At 27.3% G+C, this 19,403-nt stretch overlaps 1 protein-coding gene across 1 annotated transcript; it reads left to right on the top strand.

The window, feature by feature from the left end:
- The first annotated feature begins 11,287 nt into the window (after positions 1-11,287).
- On the top strand, positions 11,288-14,493 carry LOC124929216 (glucomannan 4-beta-mannosyltransferase 2-like). Its single transcript, XM_047469517.1, has 6 exons — positions 11,288-11,745; positions 11,839-11,937; positions 12,021-12,273; positions 13,044-13,154; positions 13,226-13,871; positions 13,964-14,493. The coding sequence occupies exons 1-6, from the start codon at positions 11,422-11,424 to the stop codon at positions 14,118-14,120; spliced, it is 1,590 nt and encodes a 529-aa protein (XP_047325473.1). The 5' UTR covers positions 11,288-11,421; the 3' UTR covers positions 14,121-14,493.
- The last annotated feature ends 4,910 nt before the right edge of the window (positions 14,494-19,403 follow it).

Genomic DNA, 19,403 nt, shown 5'->3' with positions numbered 1-19,403 from the left:
ATTAATACCCATTATTTTATTTATTTTATTTTTTTATTTCTTAATTCATGTTCAAAAGTTATTTCACATATAAGGTGTTACAAAATAAGTCATTAAAGACTTAATAAGTTTTTCACAGGTTGGGGACTAGGATAGTAAAAATTATTATTTTTAAAATAAAATAAATATATTAATAATTAATAAGATTTTGCGCTTTCTTGAATAAAAAAGACAAATTATTAAATTTTAAATAAACACGCGAATAAGCAAATAAGGGCAACGAAAACCCAAAAAAATGTAAAACACACCGCGACAAAGATGCATCGAATAGTACGCACTCAATCATATCACGAGGAAACCCTAGGTTGCTCAATGAGCATGAATTTGAAGCCTAAGGTTGCTGGGGCAACAAGAGACATTTTGGACTTTTGGACTAGTTTAATGGTTGAGCTAATAAGAATATAATGTTGTATTCTTAAATCTAATAGATTGATTATACCCGAATATAAAAGGCCAACATAAAATGCTACAATTATACATATATATATATAAAGTGAGATTAATATATTTAACAACCAGCTCTATTTAAAATTTAATGTTTGACCCGATCCAGAGCATAAACACGAAATCGCTAACTTAAGTGTGTCAACCCAACTCGATTCGACCATACAAGTCTTAAAAGTGTTTGTTTCTAAAATTAACTTGCTGCCTAGCCCTCGTATAAATGAGTATTCAAAAAAGAATGAATCTAGTGTCGGTCATAAAGATTGAGTTGTCCTAGACCACCTAGTGCGAAGTTTTGATGGGCTTACACTTGGGCTAACCCTAAGTGGATCCATGGGCTCAATCCATTTAGTGGTACCATTTAGCCTTTAGGTTTTGAATTTGTTCCATTATGTTTATGCTAGTTTAATAACCTTTTTTCTTGGTTTGCTTTTTTTTTTATACTATGGTGTATGTGTACATGAATTGTACTTATTTGTTTCCTTCGCGGGTTCATTTGCTCTACCATTTTGTTATTTTGCATTTTAATTCAAAATTTGTCATTCCTTGGTCACCAGATTTCCAAACATGTCATGAGTATAGCATCAACATGGATTCCTTACCTAGTACCTACCCTGCCATGAATAATATTATCAAATTGAATCTTTAGTTGAGCCCCGGAAATGGATACACCGATTTCAACCCTAGAACCACACATAAATCAATCGTTATCACAAACAATCTTAGAAATAATCATCCATTTGAATCGATGAACATGAAGGTCATGGTTAGGTATCCAAGTATTTATTACATAGAAACTTAGAACTTAATTTTAGTAAATAATCCCTATGAGGGCAGTTTCTCCAAATGATCAAATGATCTAGGGAATGCTTGGATAGGGTATGAATGTTCTTTTATCTTCATAACATCATTAGATTGAAAACTTGTCAATCTATGCCAAATTCGCCATCACCATTAGTCAACAAAAGATCAACAACTTATCAATCTAATGCCAAATTCCATCACAAGATCTTCATTTAACCCTTTGGGGTTGTTGCAGGACAACCACTTAGATCCCTTTAGATGTAATTGTTCTTGTTTCAGAATGGCAGATCGTGGTCATCTCTACCTCATTTCCATTTGTTTTTGGGACTAGCAATATGGGTTTCTTCCATTTTCCAAGACATCTTCGTCTTCTTTGTGTAAACAAAAATTGCCTACAAAGATTTTTGCCACTCCTTTTATGCTTATGGAGTTCTGAAAACCATTAACAAGCTGTTCTACAAAATCTTTAATGTTGGTTTTATAATTAATCAAGTCATTATGGATTTATACTATTCCACTAACAGCCCTTAATCCAAACCAGGGTCATTAAACCTATCCCTTAACATAATCCTAATTACCACATCACTCTTCATAGCTTGCTGGCCTTACATATACCTTTATCATGTCCCAATAACCCACATGACCTAAAGCAAATGTCTCATAGTTTTTCATATTTTAGGTTCTATCTAATTATGGTAAAGCCAGAGAGAAGTGGATTATCAAGATTAATGATGATTTTGACTCTTTAAAAAAAACCCATATCCTTAATCTCATAATCATTGTTTCCCCCCCTAAAATAATGCCTTGTTTAGCTTTTAGGAGACAAAATGGTAGATCCAGCAATATTCAAACCCAAAAATTGACATATTTAAATTGTACCTCTTCCTCTGCCAACCTACTTCTCCATATATGGTTTTGTGGCCAATAAATAACCATCAATTATCCATTGTCCCTTTCCCTTATGAAGAATCCTAGGACCCTCTCCTTCTCATTTGCTCCATATGTTTTCAAATCATTAGTTTGCAATATTGTTTTAGGAAAATATTCCAGAAAATTCATAAGTCAGGGGTAAAGAGCAAAATTGATGTACTAAATGTAATGACTTCAAGTTTTTACATTTGTACCACTTAAAAAAAATTAAAAAAATAAAAGAAAAACAAATTGTAATGGGCCGTGAAAATTTGGCCCAATAATCTTACACCTATGTCCAAACTACAAATAGTTAATACGGGCTGGGCTGGCTTCAAGGCGCCTAAACAGTGTTGGGTCATTTAAATGGCTTTATCCTTTTCAGAATAATTCAGAATATATCTTATTTTTCTTCCTGAATTTAACAGATATTTTTTATTTAGAAAAGTAAAAATATATCAAGTAGATAGTGTAGAAGCTATAATTTTTTATGTCCATATTAATTAATTTTTAAAAAAAAGTTAATTTCTTTAAAATAAAAAGAAGAAAGAATCATTCCCTTTATTTGCTACAAGACAAAGCCCTAATGGGTGGGTATAGTCAAATTGAATTGATTATGCTAGTTTGTTACAACAAATAATATATATTTGCATGAATTATTATGTAGATATTATAATAATAATAATAATAATAATATATAAGACATTAAAGTAGATAATGCACTTTAGCTTTATTGACGATGCATTTCTTTCTGCACAAGGAAATTATAATATGCTTTATACTATTTCAGTGCTTCCTTTAAATTCATATCAAGAAAGTATACATATATAATTTATAGTAAAAAGTAAAAATAAAATGTAAGTTATACACAGACTCTCAACTGAATAACTCGTCACACTTATCATTTTAGTAAATAAACTATCCGGTGGAAAGAGTTAGTCTAAGAGATCAAAATATCCCGGGTTTAATTTTTACGAAAACGTTTATATATTTAAAGTCTTCGTTTAAGAAATAAAAAATATATATATTGGTAAACATGAATTGTAATAAGCATGTGAGAAGGAGGATAACATGGCAATGAGAAGTCATCCACGTGATATCCACATGATAGCAGAAGCATTGACAGCTAAAACTTCTAATTAGACTCTCCATTAAATTCCAAAAATACAGTTAGGTGCATCTGTCTTTTTTTTTATTACATATTTACTCTCATTTTTTTATTTACACTATCCGACAATTTCTCTTTTACATGTGAACTAACAATAATAATAATAATAATAATAATTTTTTACATTGTAAGGGGTTTAATAACAAATGATGATTGGGAGAAAATAAAGGTCTTTAGAATATAAATTTTGGTCTGACATGGCAGGACATATATTTGTTAATGGTTTGTGTGAGTGTGACGCATTAATTACAGTCTTCTTCTTCTTTCATTGAAATAGTAATAGTGTAACATTTCATCAAATAATAATAAGTTAAGATTAGCCTATAGGGGCAATTTCATATGATTTCATTTTATTGTATATTAAGCTAATCATGACTACTAAAACTATTGACTTACTCTATTCACTTATATAAGTTTTTTTCTTTTTTTAAATCATATATATGTATGTGTGTGTGACAGTGTGAGAGAGTGAATATGAAATTTTTTTAAAAAAATTATACTATATTTTTTTAGTGATTAAAGTCAATTCAGGAATGAGAATTATAGTCATGATCATTGATAATTAATATGAACAATATATCTTAATTTATATTATCATCTTCTTAATTTGTACTACAAACAAGCCCACCGACAGTCATATTTTCTTTTGTTTTAAGAAAGATAAAAATTACAAGTAAGATATTTATATATGTTATATGTTATATATTGTAATTGTAATATCAATTGTAAAAGCAATAAATATGTATATAAATTATTTAGAAGTTGAAATAATTATAATTTTAATTAAGAGTAGATTTAAAATGTGAGAAAAATGAAAGAAAGGGACAAGACTGGTATGACAGATAAGCTTAATTAAAATGTAAAAATGATTCGTTACTTCTTCTTATATATATATATTTATATATTATGCAATTGTTGATCGTGAGATGGCCAATGGCCCCATCTATGTCAGATGAATTATTGAGTAGCTGCTTTCAAAACCATAATAAATGTTATAAATATATATATATATTTATAATTGTGGTTCTAATCTATTGAGATTCGTTTCATTCTCTATTTTATTTTTTATTTTTATTTTAATTGTTTCTTTATTTAATATGAAAACTGCATGTGGCATTTTGTGATTATGAATTTTAAGATATTAGTGTGTGATCAATTAAAATAAATAAATGTATTTGGTGGTATAAAGTGTATAATTACATATGTGCTTTTAATCTTCATCCCCATTTGAAAAAAATATTTACATTCCTTTTTGTAACAAAATTTAGTTGATCATATGATGTCAGTTAGTAATTTTTTTTATATATATTTTTAATTTAGAAGAAAGAATATAATTTCGAGACTAACTTAGTACATTATTAGTGAGAATTGAATCCGATAAATAATTCACTTAAATTAGATAAGATATATATTTTTTAAATATTAATTTTATTTTCCTAGAGCCCATAAAAGTTAGGCCAATTTCATAATGTAAAATTCAAAGATGGAAAAGCAAATAATAATTTTAACTGTGAATGGGATGGCGTTCCTTCTAATATGTCTTTCCCATCTTCTATATTCAATTTAATATTACATCATTTTAATTTTATTGAAATGAAAATTAAAATGATATATTTGTTTAAAGATTAAAATTTGCATTGACAAACAATGTTTTGACATTTGAATGTATATATGGACTTAATTTAATTAATTTATATATAAACCATTTTCTTACCCGTTCCACTTCAATAAATTAGTTGACCAATTATTTATATATTGATTTGTTATATTTTAAAAAAATTAATAATAATAATTAACTGATCAATTATCTATATACGTGACAAAGATGTAGTTAGTGTACACATCTTTTCAACCGTACCCTTCCAAAATCCTTTTAATTAAATGCACTAAATAATTATTAAAGGACAAAGACACATTAACTTATATGATTTTACATTTTCATATATTTTTAATTATTATATTAATTTGTCTCATCAAATTAATAATTATAATTACTTAATAATTATCTTTTTGGGCATAATTTACTTTAATTAGTATAAATGAATTAAGTCACAATGGTTAGAAACATATTATATATTTGTATGATTGAACTACTAATATTATTACTAGAAAGATATAAATAATAAAAAAACAACAAAAAAATCAAATAATTTGACTTATCAATTTGGTTGTTTTCGTGTTAGGTGAGGTAAACATTGTTACTATTTTTATGCCATAAATCAAGTCACTAATTAAGGGCTTGTTATGGACCCCAATATGTTAACGTTAGACTCGTCATACTTACAATTTCATTTTTTGATAGGGTCAAGTCAATGATCATTTTATTTATTTGGGTCCTTAAGAAAAATTATTTGAAATAAATATCAACTAATATTTTTAGAATCTAATATTTGCATACAAAGATAGGGAGAATAGACTACGAAACGTGACATTATAATAGCATATTTATCTTATGGTTAACTCGGTTAGTTTTTTATTTAAATTAATTGTACATAATATTATTGTCACACCATGTAGTATTTTTATGGGTTTGTTATTCTTGATTGTTTTAGTTATTTATTGTCCTTCTATTTTCATGACCACTCTCATATACATATATATAATGTTAATACATTTTTATAATTTTGATAATGATACATAAAAAGTATCTAATTTATTATGTTTATAAAAAAAATCTAAAAATAATTTGATAATTCAAAAACAAGTGAATTATGATAAATAAATAATTGCATTCAACTAGCTGGAAGAATAAATTACACTATAATTTGATCATAATCTCAACAATAATTTGTAAACAAAATCAAAAGAAAATATGAATTAACATGGTCCAAAATAAAATAAAATAAAAACAAAAAAATATTCAAAATTGTGTGTTTGATAAATTTACTTGATATTAGAAATATTAGTATAAACGATAAGATAAGGAGGTATATATAAATGTTTAAAAAAACTAGTATTAATTGGTCTAAGGTTATGTATATTATTAATGTTGGGTTGGTGTGTATAAATTGTATAATTTAATTTTGATTAGAAGTATAGAAATGTAGTATAAGAAAATTCATATTGAAATTTTAAAAAGAAAATATATTAATTAGGAGTTAGCAAATAATATAAGTAATAAGGATATTAAAGAAATATAGAGAGAAAGTTGCTTGTATTCTGGGTCTTTGTAGTCTTGTACAATGATATAATTTATTTGAGGTGAAAAAATAATTTAAATTTCATTATGAAGTGGAAGAATGATTATAGAGTTTGTGCTATTTTATAAAATTTTAAAAAATATAAAAAAAATACATTGAGATTTGTTTTACATTACATTCTAAACAACTTTTTAGAAAAACACAAAGCATAATAACTCATTAAGACTAAGATAGCTTCAACTGATAATTTATATCACAAATTTAATTCTTCAATTAGAACGCTTTAAGATAAAATAAAATGAAAGTCCGACTAACTTCTTACACAATAATAATAAATATAGTCTTGATAACAAAAAAAAAATATTCTTCAAAATTAATAATAATTAAAACTAAACAAACACAAAAATCAGGCGAAAAAAGATTTATCTAATAGCCTTAGGAAAATCAGGCGAAAAAAGATTTATCTAATAGCCTTAGGATGAGGAGAGCTAGACAACCGCATAGTGTCAAAAAATATAAACTACATAGGATAAGTTTAACCCGCAGACTTCAAACTTAATAATATTATTAAAACATTTAACCAACTAGACTAGATTACGATTTTAAATTTAAATACAATATTATTCTATATTATTATATATTTCAATATAAGATATAAGTTAAATAAAAAAAATAAGAATAATTTTTGTTTCGACAACTATCGGGTGCACCTAGTCCAATTCTCTAATCTAAGTTAAAAATTACTAACTACTAAAAATGGAACCTTCCCTATTTCTGCATTTCTTTTGTTATTTTCACTTAAATAAGATTTTCTTCATAGCACAAAAATAAAAACCTTGGCATCTTATACCATCTATATTAGGAAATTGAAAGCCCTACAAACTAGACATTACAAATTATATATTACTTTATAGTTGGATATTTTTTTTTATGATTGGAACACATATTGTTAAAATATGCATGTAAACAAACTTCAAATATGATCCACAATTTGTTTTCATCGATCATTCGCATCTATATATGACAAATAGGCCACCATTGGCTTATCCCAATTGTTCATGGTTTAATGAATGTGGTCCATCCAATATTGCATGAACTGAACTTTGAGTCGAAGATGTGGCTCAACAATGAGTTCTTGGTTGAAAATCACCAAACCTATTTAGATGCAATTGCTCAATCTAATATTAATTTTTGTGTAAATTAGGATAATCAAATTCAAACCCCTTTCACTTTGCCACTAAAGGATATTTGTTGGGTTGTCTCCCACTCAATTTGTAAGGTGGCAGATGAAAAGTTTTTCTTCCTCGACCCTAGGGAAGTATTGATGAAGTACCTCGATCTTTGAATTGTTGTGGATTGCCCAAGTAAATGTAATGATGCCATGTGGCATATTGAAAGTGTTTAAAGCCTTGCATTAATTGATTAGAGTCAATGTGCTAATGTAAGAGATCATGTGGTGTATCATTACTTTTTTTTGAAATAATAAAACACATGTGTCATTAATTCATTTAATTGTGAAAACCTAACAAAATTAATAATTCATTACAAGTTATGATATGAATTGTCTCAAATTATGAAAAACAATTTAAAAAAAACAATAAAGAATCAATCACTAAGTTGAAAAAATAAAAATAAAAATAAAACATCACAACCAAATCATTTGTTCTAAAAAAACCTATAATATTTAGGAGATTTGAAAATCGGGGAGTCGGGAATTCTAAGTCATCCTCTTTGTAAAGTTGTCTTCCCGCTCATTTTTAAGAGTAGTTTAGATCAATTTGAATTTTGTAATTTTTTGTTTGAGCGTATGTTTTTTTTAGTACTCCCTCCACTATCTTTGCGCTTGACTGGATACTCAATAGATTTCTTTGTAGCTTCCCGACCGTATGATGTTATCGATTAAATTTCTTATCGTAATAAATTTCTCGGTCCCAAACTTATATGTATAATCCATGTATTGACTTTCGTTTCTAAGCCACTTACTCCATTTTATTCGAGCATAGCCCAAACTCAATACCCAAAACTGTTATGTCGTAATATTATACAAATGAAAAATTAAACTATTTTCTCAAAGTTGTCATTAAACAAAGAAAACGCAACACAATTCTTAAACCACAAACACATGTTACATATGCTAATTCGACATATTTGTTTAGGTAAGAAAGTCGTATCGAAAACACACAAAATTGTAAAATATTTCTAGTTAGAAGTTAAATCTTAACAAAAAAAAAAAAAAAAAAAAAAACTCAACTCATTAACAAAAAAAAAAATATCATTGAACCTAGCAATATGGAAGACCTTAGCTTCAAATAGTTAGAAAGAAAAGGAAATAATTATTAAAAACAAAAACTGACTACCAGTTTATCAATGTGATTATTTATGCGCAACTAGATACACCTGAAAATTCTTTAAAAGTGAGAAACTTGTAGTCCCAATTATCTAATGTGAGAAGTTTCATTAAAAGAATATACTTAATATTAGAATATATAGTAGTTAAAATCAAATTCATATTTTTTTGTTTATAAAATCACTAAAATACCTCATCCTAAATTCCTAATATAACAACTCACAATTTAAACATGTCTTATGTTATATTTACATATCAATTGTTATTTGATCGAACAATTCAATTATTTTAAAACTCAAAATTTTCTTATTATATTAACCACTATTTGACCATTAAATAAAATACCCACCTCACATCTTAGACATAAATATAAATTGTTAATCTTTATCAAGTCATAAGTCTTCTTGATGGCTGCTGACCATAAATCTCTTCAAATTTGTTCACCTTCAATCAAGCCACCATATTCTAGTATACCCGCCCACCATAAAATACTATTTTAAAAACTATTATTTACTAATAATTTTGTTATCAAATAACCAATGTTGATAATAAATTTACAATCTAATTAAATATGATGCTGTCAATATTTGACATTTCTTTTTTGACAATATAACTTTTTATTTTCTTGAAAAAAGTTGTTCGAACTCATCGAGATTCTTAATTTCATTATTTGCACTTAAATTATATGTTTTAAAATACAAAAAAACACCAATATTTTCCAAACTATCGTTGGTGTGCTCATACCATATTTGCTATAGTATTTATAAAGTTTGATTATTTGAAAAATTAAGAGAAGTTTTGGTATGTTTTAGTGTTTTATAGAAAAGTTTTTTATTTTGTGTTTTTGGAAAATAAGATTTGAAAACCTCAATATTGAAACTTTTCTGAATTAAAGGGGCGGAAAAGGCATTATTATTTCAGTCAAATTCATACATAAGATGGCTTTAGTGGACTAAGTAATGCAGATCTTTATTAAATGGAAAAATACAAATTAAATTGCTTAAAATAAAGTAATTTGCAAGTGGTTGAGATAATAATACAAAGATGTATAAATATTTATACGTTTAAAATTTAAAGATTTTACTAATAAAGACATACCCATTGTTTTTAAATTAAAGTATTCATATATATATATATATATATAAACATGTTATAATTACTCAAAATAAAGTATAAAATTTAGACAATATCTTGACAATATCTCCGGGTAAGCTAATTCCATTGAAATATAGGCTAATTGATTTTGTATTCCAAAAAAACAACTATAAATTGATTTATTAATAAATTACCAAATGGGTTGTAATATGGTAAATCTTATTTAGTTACGTTGACCACCGGTTTTCATTTCGGTTGTCTAGTCTATTCTGTATGGTGTATAATAGTCTTTTTGACAATATAAAAATATGGTATTTTGTTTTCATGTTTATATTTTTTATTTATATTAAAACAGCATTAGTTAAAAAATAATAATAATAGAATTTCGACTCTAATAGCCGTCTCATAGTGAATAGAAATGAGTGAAAAATTATTACATATAAAAAAACAATTGATTATACGACCAATGAATGCAACAATAGCTAATAAATTAAAAATTATAACCAAACCGGGCCCAAATATAATTGGCATTTCATTTTCATCTTTCAGCCGACACTAATGGGTTGATTTAATTTACTATATTTATACTAAAAGAGTATTTTAATATAAATTATATATCTTATTAATTTAACCAATATTCATTAATTATTTTATTTATTTAAAATATAATTACAAGCAAAATATTTATCCTCGGCAGCAGAAGATTCCTTCCCTCTTATAAAATATTTGGCCGGCATATTCCCCTGAAGCTCCCGCCGCCGGTCACCGACGCTGACCTACTTTCCTCTTATTATTTAATAACTATTTTTTCTTCTTTTTTTATATTAAATATTAATTAATTATGTAATAACAACCTCTAATCAAATAAAACAATATTTATTTTTCTATAAAACTAAGGGCTTGTTCGATTTGATTAAATTACACAATTAAAAAAATTAATCAAATTTCATATCTTATTAATCCCATCATTTAATTAATTATATATTATTATATATTTAAATCTTTTTACCAATAAAAACATAAAAAATCAAAATTCCCAATATCATCATCAAAAATCATTATTATTTTAAATAAAAAAGATTTTCAAGATTTGAAGTTATCTTCAGATAACTTTTGACTTAATTTATTTAGAATTAATAAAAATAAATTAATGTTATAAAATATAATAATAAAAAATTGAAATTAAACCCGATAATTAGGACATTCTTAATAATAGATTATTTGTTCATAAATCAAATCATGAAAATATTAAAAAAAAAATAATTATAATGAGTTCCTTTTCTCTCTCTATATATAACCAGTTAAGTCTCTCCTTATTTGTTCATCTCTCTCTTTCTCTCTCTCCATTCACAGTGTGGCTGAAAGAGTTGGGGGTTGAGAAAAAGAGAGAGAGATTTGGGTGAATTTCCATTATATATAACAGAGAGATCTTCAAGAGATTGTTGATAATCTGTGAGTGAGAATTGATAGAGAAAATGGCAGACGGGGTAAGTTTTCTGCCGGAGACGACATTCACGGCTCGTGAAAACATAATGGGTCAAATTGGGTTAATGTGGGAGCTAATTAAACAGCCATTGATAATCCCTGTTCTTTGGGTAGCTGTTTATTTATGTTTAGCCATGTCATTGATGCTGTTCATGGAAAGACTTTATATGGGTATCGTGATTATACTTGTTAAACTTTTCTGGAAGAAACCAGAGAAACGTTATAATTGGGAACCGATGCGTGATGATATTGAATTCGGCAATGCTGCTTTCCCTCATGTTCTAATCCAAATCCCCATGTATAATGAAAAAGAGGTACCCATTTTCGATCCATCCCTTTTCTCTATCTCTTTCAATAGTTGAATCAAGATTATAATCAGTACCCATTGTTTTGTTTGTTTGAATTAGGTGTACAAGATCTCCATTGGAGCTGCCTGTAACCTTTCATGGCCGTCTGATCGTTTGTTGATTCAAGTACTGGATGATTCAACCGATCCTATCATCAAGGTACATACTCTTCTTCTTCTTCTTCTTCTTCTTCTTCTTCTTCTTGAAAATGATGCATTCATTAATGGTTTAAATGTGAGCAGGAAATGGTGGAGAAGGAATGCCAGAGATGGGCAAGTAAAGGTCTGAATATAAAGTATCAGATTAGAGAAAGCAGGGGAGGATATAAAGCCGGAGCTCTTAAAGAAGGATTGAAACACGATTACGTTAAACACTGTGAATATGTCGCCATCTTCGACGCCGACTTCCGGCCGGAACCGGATTATCTCCGACGAGCCATTCCTTTCCTTATTCATAATCCCAAAATTGCCCTTGTTCAAGCTCGCTGGAGATTTGGTAAATTTTTTCTTACCATATAGTCAGTCAATACATATCCTTTTTACTTAAAACATGATTATAAGAATAAACACACATAGATTACGACAATAGGAAAGGGTGAAATCGTAAAAGTAGAAAGTGTCGGTGACCTATTTTGAGGGTAGAATTGGAATATCATATTATTATTTAATTTTTCTTTTTGTCGGCCGGTTCTGATCAATGGATTAGCACAACCACCCTCCCATTTTGGGCTGGTTGTATGTGTTTTAAGTAAATATATTATTTTATTAATTAGTGGTTATGTTTTTAATCTGGAAAATCAGTAATTAGATTTTGTCTTGGACTGGAGGAAATACCTTAATTACCCTTAGGTTGACAAAGGGTAATTAAGTAATTTTGACTATTAAGAGGGGCCCACTTTTGTCTCACCGACACCTTAATTAAAAGACTAACGGCCGTGAAACAAGGGGTTAGAGTCACGTGGCATAGCAAAAAAGTAAACGTTGTGAGATCGTTATCGTTAGAGAAAATAACAACCAACCAATAGTAGATCGCCAGCTGTGTTTAGATTGCAGACGAAAATAGTGGGTCCTGATGCATATGATTCCTGCTTGCTCGCGAGATGCTTATTTCTCTTTTGCATGTGAGATGTGACTTGTGGCTGCCCCGCCTAAGCTGCCTCATCACTTTTTATTTTATTTATAATATACAAACATTGAATCATGTGCCTTAGATATTATTATTAAAAATGTTTTTTTAATTAATTATGATTTTGTTTGATTGTGTAGTGAATGCTGATGAATGTTTAATGACAAGAATGCAAGAGATGTCATTGGATTATCATTTCAAAGTTGAACAGGAAGTTGGATCATCTACTCATGCTTTCTTTGGTTTCAATGGTAAAGTTTTAATTGAGTTTATTTGAAAAAGAGTAAAAAATGGTTTTTAAAATTTGATTTTGTGTTTATAGGAACTGCTGGTGTATGGAGAATAGCAGCCATTGATGAAGCAGGAGGATGGAAAGACAGGACAACAGTTGAGGATATGGATCTAGCAGTTCGAGCTTCTCTTAGAGGATGGAAATTTCTATATCTTGGTGATCTTCAAGTGAAGAGTGAACTTCCTAGTACTTTTAAAGCCTTTAGATTTCAACAACATCGATGGTCATGTGGACCTTCAAACTTATTCAGGAAGATGTTCATGGAGATTGTTAGGAATAAACATGTGAATTTCTGGAAGAAGGTATATGTTATCTACAGTTTCTTCTTCGTTAGGAAGATCATTGCCCATATGGTTACTTTCTGGTTCTACTGTCTTGTTCTTCCTCTCACAATCTTGATCCCTGAGGTTGATGTTCCAATTTGGGGAGCTATCTACATTCCTGCTATCATCACAATCTTGAATTCAGTTGGAACACCCAGATCGATTCATCTGTTGTTTTATTGGATCTTATTTGAAAATGTCATGGCTTTTCATCGCACCAAGGCTTCCTTGATCGGTCTACTTGAGACAGGAAGAGTCAATGAATGGATTGTTACTGAAAAACTTGGAGATGCTCTCAAGAACAACAAGTCAAAAGCCCCTAAAAAACTCTTTTTTAGTAAGATGGCTGACAGGTATGTCAATTCTATTCAATACCCATTACAAATTTACAAATTTAATTTAGTTTCATTCATTCCATTCATTCCATTTGGTTTATGAATTGCAGGGTTTTAGTACAAGAGCTGTGTATTGGGGCATTTCTGTTCTTCTGTGGTTGCTATGATTTCCTATATGGAAAGCATTACTATTTCGTATACCTATTTCTCCAAACCATTACATATACCATTACCGGACTCGGTTACATAGGCACCATTGTTCCTTAAAATTGCCACCGGGTCGAGTGGAATCGAATCGATGGAGCTAAAGTCTTTGTCATGAGTGTGCCAAGCTCTTCCTTCAGCCAGAATCATTAGTTCGGATCAATGGTTTAGTTCATTTTGGAGTGGTTATGTGGACTGGCCGGGTCTTAGATTATTATTATTATTATTACTACATCAATAAACTCAATTTATTTTTATTTTAATAGGTGAAGATGAAACAGCAAAAGGTTTGTTCAATTAGAGAAAAAAAAAGATTAATTAGAGACTTGTGTTGATTTTTTATTTTAAACAGAAAAGAGAATGGTTTGTAATATGTCTTTGGGTGTATTTGATTTCTCTATTCAACTTTTTGCTATAGAAATTTGTATGGCTAGAACATGTGTTCATTATGTTGTTTTTGGATTAGAACGATGATATCGAATAACTCCAACTCAAACATGTGGAGATTTTTACCTTCAATGGCCTTACTAATGAAATATTTTACAACCAAAAGTTTATCCATCAATATTCAACTTTACTCTCTACCTTTACAACACTTTACAATACAAAGAAAACTGTCAATAGCATTGAAAGTAATAACCTTTAGCAACTCTTCTGACATTTGCAATTGAAACTAACTACATTTCTTCGAAAAGTTAGAATTTGGACCAATTTGCTATTTATTTTTTACAACTTTGGTTTATGAAACACATTTCTCAACATATTTGTTAGGAAATTGGGACAATTTGAAACACTGATTCAATCTCCATGAGAGCGCATATTGTCATAACACGACTAATCATAATACATCAATTTCCACCCGTTAAAGTCTCATCATGAATAACACTCCAACTAGAGAATATAATTTTTCACTCAACTTTAGATTTCTCGAGATTGTATTTAATATAAAACTAACACGATCCCACCATCATGACCCAATTCAATTTAAGTTGTTTGTTTAGGAAATCAAATTGGAGACTTTTGGCCTCTTAAATAATATTTTTGACACTTAATTATCTTCATGTGATTTTATAGTTATTTATGTATTATCTTATTTGTTTATGCAACAATGACAAAAACTTGTCAGTTAACTTGATTTGTAGAAATGTGGCATCCTAGGCATCAATATCTTAACATTAATTTGAATTTCTTTAAAATTTGAATTTGAATTTGAATTTCACTGTTACCTCTATCTACCAGTCTGACTATAAAGAAAATGTATAGATTAGATGTTTGGAGTCACTTTCCTTGCAATATCTTCCAAATGATCTTACTTTTCTTTCCTTTTCCTTGCAATTGAATAAATAAGAAAAAGTAATAAAGTAGATTTCTTTCCTCAATGACACGAAATTAATTAATTTGTTGTATTATTTATTTATTTCTTGTGGTGGTGGTATCATTTCAAAAGCATGGTTTAATTAGCTTGTCAAACAAATCATATGTTTTTATCTTCCTTGAACTCAATAAAACTATCCCAAATAAATCTGAGATTTGTGACAATATTATTATCATTAAAAATAATACCATTTCATCTAGGATATGAATTTTGAAAATAAGGCAAAAAAGTGTTCAGAACTATTTATTGTTTGAGAATATATAATTTATTGTATTTTGTAATAGATTAAACTTTTTATTATTATTAATTCATGAAATAAGTGAAACTTGCATGGATTGAGGTGGAGTATCCAAACAAAACAATGTTCAGATACAAGTTATTATGATATAAATTGTCATCAGTTAATCCAATAAAAAGTAAATATGTATTAAACATTATAAGAAAAAAGTTCATTTCAATCTAAGCTCCAAATCAAGATTGTCTAAAGAAATGGACAACATAGAGCTCAAAATCCGTAATGGGTTTATGAATTTATTCCACTGTGAAGCTTCTAAATTAATTTGCTGATCGATATTTGAATTGGCGATTATAAAATGTTTAATAATATTACGATTTTTTATAATCCACATTAGCTCTAAAGTTGCTTATAATATAAAAAATAAACATATTATTTTTTTTATTACAGGAAGTTAACACTATACCCAGACAGATCTACGTAAGAGATCGGGTCCACCCTATTTAAAATAAAAAATAAAAAAAATCAAGGTTCAAATTTGACATTACTAATAATTTTTTAACTTTTTAATTTAATATATTATTATTTTTTTTATCTAATTTTAAAGAAAATAAAAAACTTACATTTATCTACTCTCGTTTTATTATATTTTTTTTTTTAAGTCCACATAAATTTTTCTTATGCCCACCCAACTTGAATTCTTAGATCTGTCTCTAACTATATTCTATAAACATTAATTTCAATTCAAGTTGTTTTTAATTATAATAAAATCCGAGACATTTAATCTAATAGGCAAAAACACGACACATATTGTTACAAACTTATATAGTAATAGATGCATCTCATATTTATGCATATTTTAATAGTAACATGTAAATTGTAGATGATGATGTTTTATTATGTACAATTAATTCTCTAAATGGTTATGATGTAATATTTTATATAAAAAAATCCATTTATTGTAGATGTATGCTGAATTTGAGTGAGGATGTAGAGAGAATATTTAGACATTGTCACAATAATTTGGCACTAAATTAGGGATTGTGTTTGTTGGGATGTCTCCTCAATATTGCTGTCTTATTAGGATGCATGTCATATGGCTATTGGGAAAGAAAAATGGTACATATGTCAATAATAATAAATAATAATACAATATTTCCTCTCCTTTGATCCAAAAACAAAAATCACCATATCTTTATATTTATCATTGTTATTATTTTAGCATAGTAGGCCCAAGTACCCTATCACTATAATATAATATATAATTCAATAAATAATATTTGTTGGAATTTTTGGTCCCATTTCACAACATATCTCAGCCTGGTTTGGTTGTCGAAATATTAATTCATTAGAGAAATAGGTGATTATATGGATAGAAAATTTATGATGCATTTCTCTCTTATTTATGTTTTATTAATTATTAATTCAGTATAGTGGAAGAAAAAATGTATTCTCTAAAATATAAAATATCTAAATTAGTGATAAAAAATCTATTGAAAGAAAAACAAAATAACTTTGTTATTATAATAATATTTAAGTGTAATAATTAAAATCATTTACTAAAATATGAAGTTTTAGGCGTATAGACTATAGAGACAGAGACATGTGTCCAACTTTTTATAAAAAAGATTAATAGTAAAAACCTGCCATTATTTTGACAAGATTGTTTTCTAAAAGTAAGTACATGAATAATTGTTAAAAAAAAAAATTATTTTTATTTTCAAAAATCAAAATCATTACTTTTTGATTTTTTTGTTTAAACTATTTTTAAAATTTATAAAAAAATTACCTTTTTCGTTATTTTTCATCTAAAAACATTTCGGCTATTTCAATTATTATAAGAACAAACTGAAATGTCATTTTTTTCTCTTTCAAGTGGATTTTCTATTTCGAAGAAGGAAGTCGCTTTTAATTATTCAAATTTGAATTAGTGTTGCACTTTGTTATTTTGCTATCCGATTTAATTTGATTGAACTTTTCTTCTCAAATTTTGTAATTCGAAAAATATTTTCAGACATCAGTGATTTGTCTCAGGGACTAACCCAAGATCTTGAACTAGGGTAGACTTGAAAAAAAATTAAGGTAGACTTAAAATAATAACGAGAAAATTTTGAAAAACAAATTGAATTATATTAAATTTTTAAAAGAAATTAAGGGTAATGTCATATTTTTACCGTAAAAAAAATAAAAAAATTCGGGGTGGGTTTCAGCCCACCCGAACTTCTACATAGATTCGTCCCTAATTTGTCTGCTTTTCATACCTTACGATTGTATTGGTGATTATTTTTCGAGATTATGTATGTCCCATTTTTTCAAGAATACTGGGTTCCGCTTCCTCTTCAATGTGCGACTAATTTTCATGAATTAAATAAATAGCTCGCAAACACACTTAATCAATTAATCAAACGAGCGAAATTTATTGTATGTATAGAACACGATCATAGTTAACCCATGGGCTGGGCAGACCCAACCTTGGATAGCCCAAAGACCAACTTCTATATAAAAAATCCATTTCTATCTTCTCCTTTCTCTGCTTATACAATTCATTGATTAAAAACAATAGTTTGGATTGGGGCAGCTCGAACTTACATACTTACCCTGGAACATGGCTATCATTAGAAATTCACGAAATTAAACGAGCTCGAATCAAAGATATTAAGTGGCTATTGATATCCATGTCTATTTTTATCGTTTGGTTAAAAAAAAGAGATTCATCTCATTCTTAGCAAAAAAAAAAAAAAAACAAAAAAAAATTAACCCATTCTTAGCAAAAAAAAAAAAAAAAAAACAAAAAAAAATTAACGAATTTAGAGTTATTTTTTCAATAAATAGCTACTCAAATTGATATTTATCATTTGACATAATTTTTTGTTCAAAATATTTGCTAGAGATATTTTTATTCCCTTTTATTAATTTCTTAAGTTTAACACTTATCACTAAATTTTTTTTTTGAGTGACTCTTAACAAATTATATAATTGTTAAAATTATATAATTGTTAAGATCTATTTCATTGAAAATTTTATTTTGATAAATTGTTCGTAAAATTTAACATCTAGATTAAGGCCGTTAAAATATCGAGTTTATTATTATAATCTTATAATTTTACGATTTCAAAGAAGGTTAACGAATTTGCTTTTAAGTAACTCTTAAATTGGTAAACTCTTACAATTTTAAATCTACGATAATAATTACGAGTTTATAAATAATTTTAATTTTATAATTTTACACTAAAAAATACAAATTTATATTTAAAATTAAGAATAAATTATTATTTATTCAAATAAATAAATTAATATAATTATTTTTGTAAATATAATTTGTTTACTGTATTATTTACTTATTAATAATTATTATAATTAATTTTATAGTTAAATATATAAGTTTTAAAATTGGCTAGTATAATAATAATATATAATTAATATTTTTTTTTAATTAAATTTTTATGATTTTAAGTAACTCTAAATTTTAGAAGTTATTACTATATAAGTAAATTTTTGATTTTGACTTTTGATCTAAATCATTAATTATTTATTTTAATTTTGTAGGAATTATTTTGTATTATTTACTAACTAATTTATTATACGTAACTATCAATTAAATTTAGTGATAACTAATTTTTTGTAATAATAAAAAGTGAAAGTAATAAATTTGGTTATCATTTAAAACGTTTTAAAATTAGAACTCCTAATTGTGATAACTTTAAAAAATATTTTCCACTTTTGAAATTAACCAAAT

This window comes from Impatiens glandulifera, chromosome 3, assembly GCF_907164915.1.
Source record: "Impatiens glandulifera chromosome 3, dImpGla2.1, whole genome shotgun sequence".
Classification (NCBI taxonomy): domain Eukaryota; kingdom Viridiplantae; phylum Streptophyta; class Magnoliopsida; order Ericales; family Balsaminaceae; genus Impatiens; species Impatiens glandulifera.
Note: the sequence above shows the minus strand (reverse complement) of the source record. Positions and strands in the feature narration are given on the sequence as shown.

Coding starts and splice junctions, on each gene's coding strand:
- LOC124929216 (XM_047469517.1), top strand. CDS start 11,422: ATGGCAGACGGGGTAAGTTTTCTGCCGGAGACGACATTCACGGCTCGT. Junction 11,746..11,838: donor CCATGTATAATGAAAAAGAG/GTACCCATTTTC, acceptor TGTTTGAATTAG/GTGTACAAGATCTCCATTGG. Junction 13,155..13,225: donor TGCTTTCTTTGGTTTCAATG/GTAAAGTTTTAA, acceptor TTGTGTTTATAG/GAACTGCTGGTGTATGGAGA.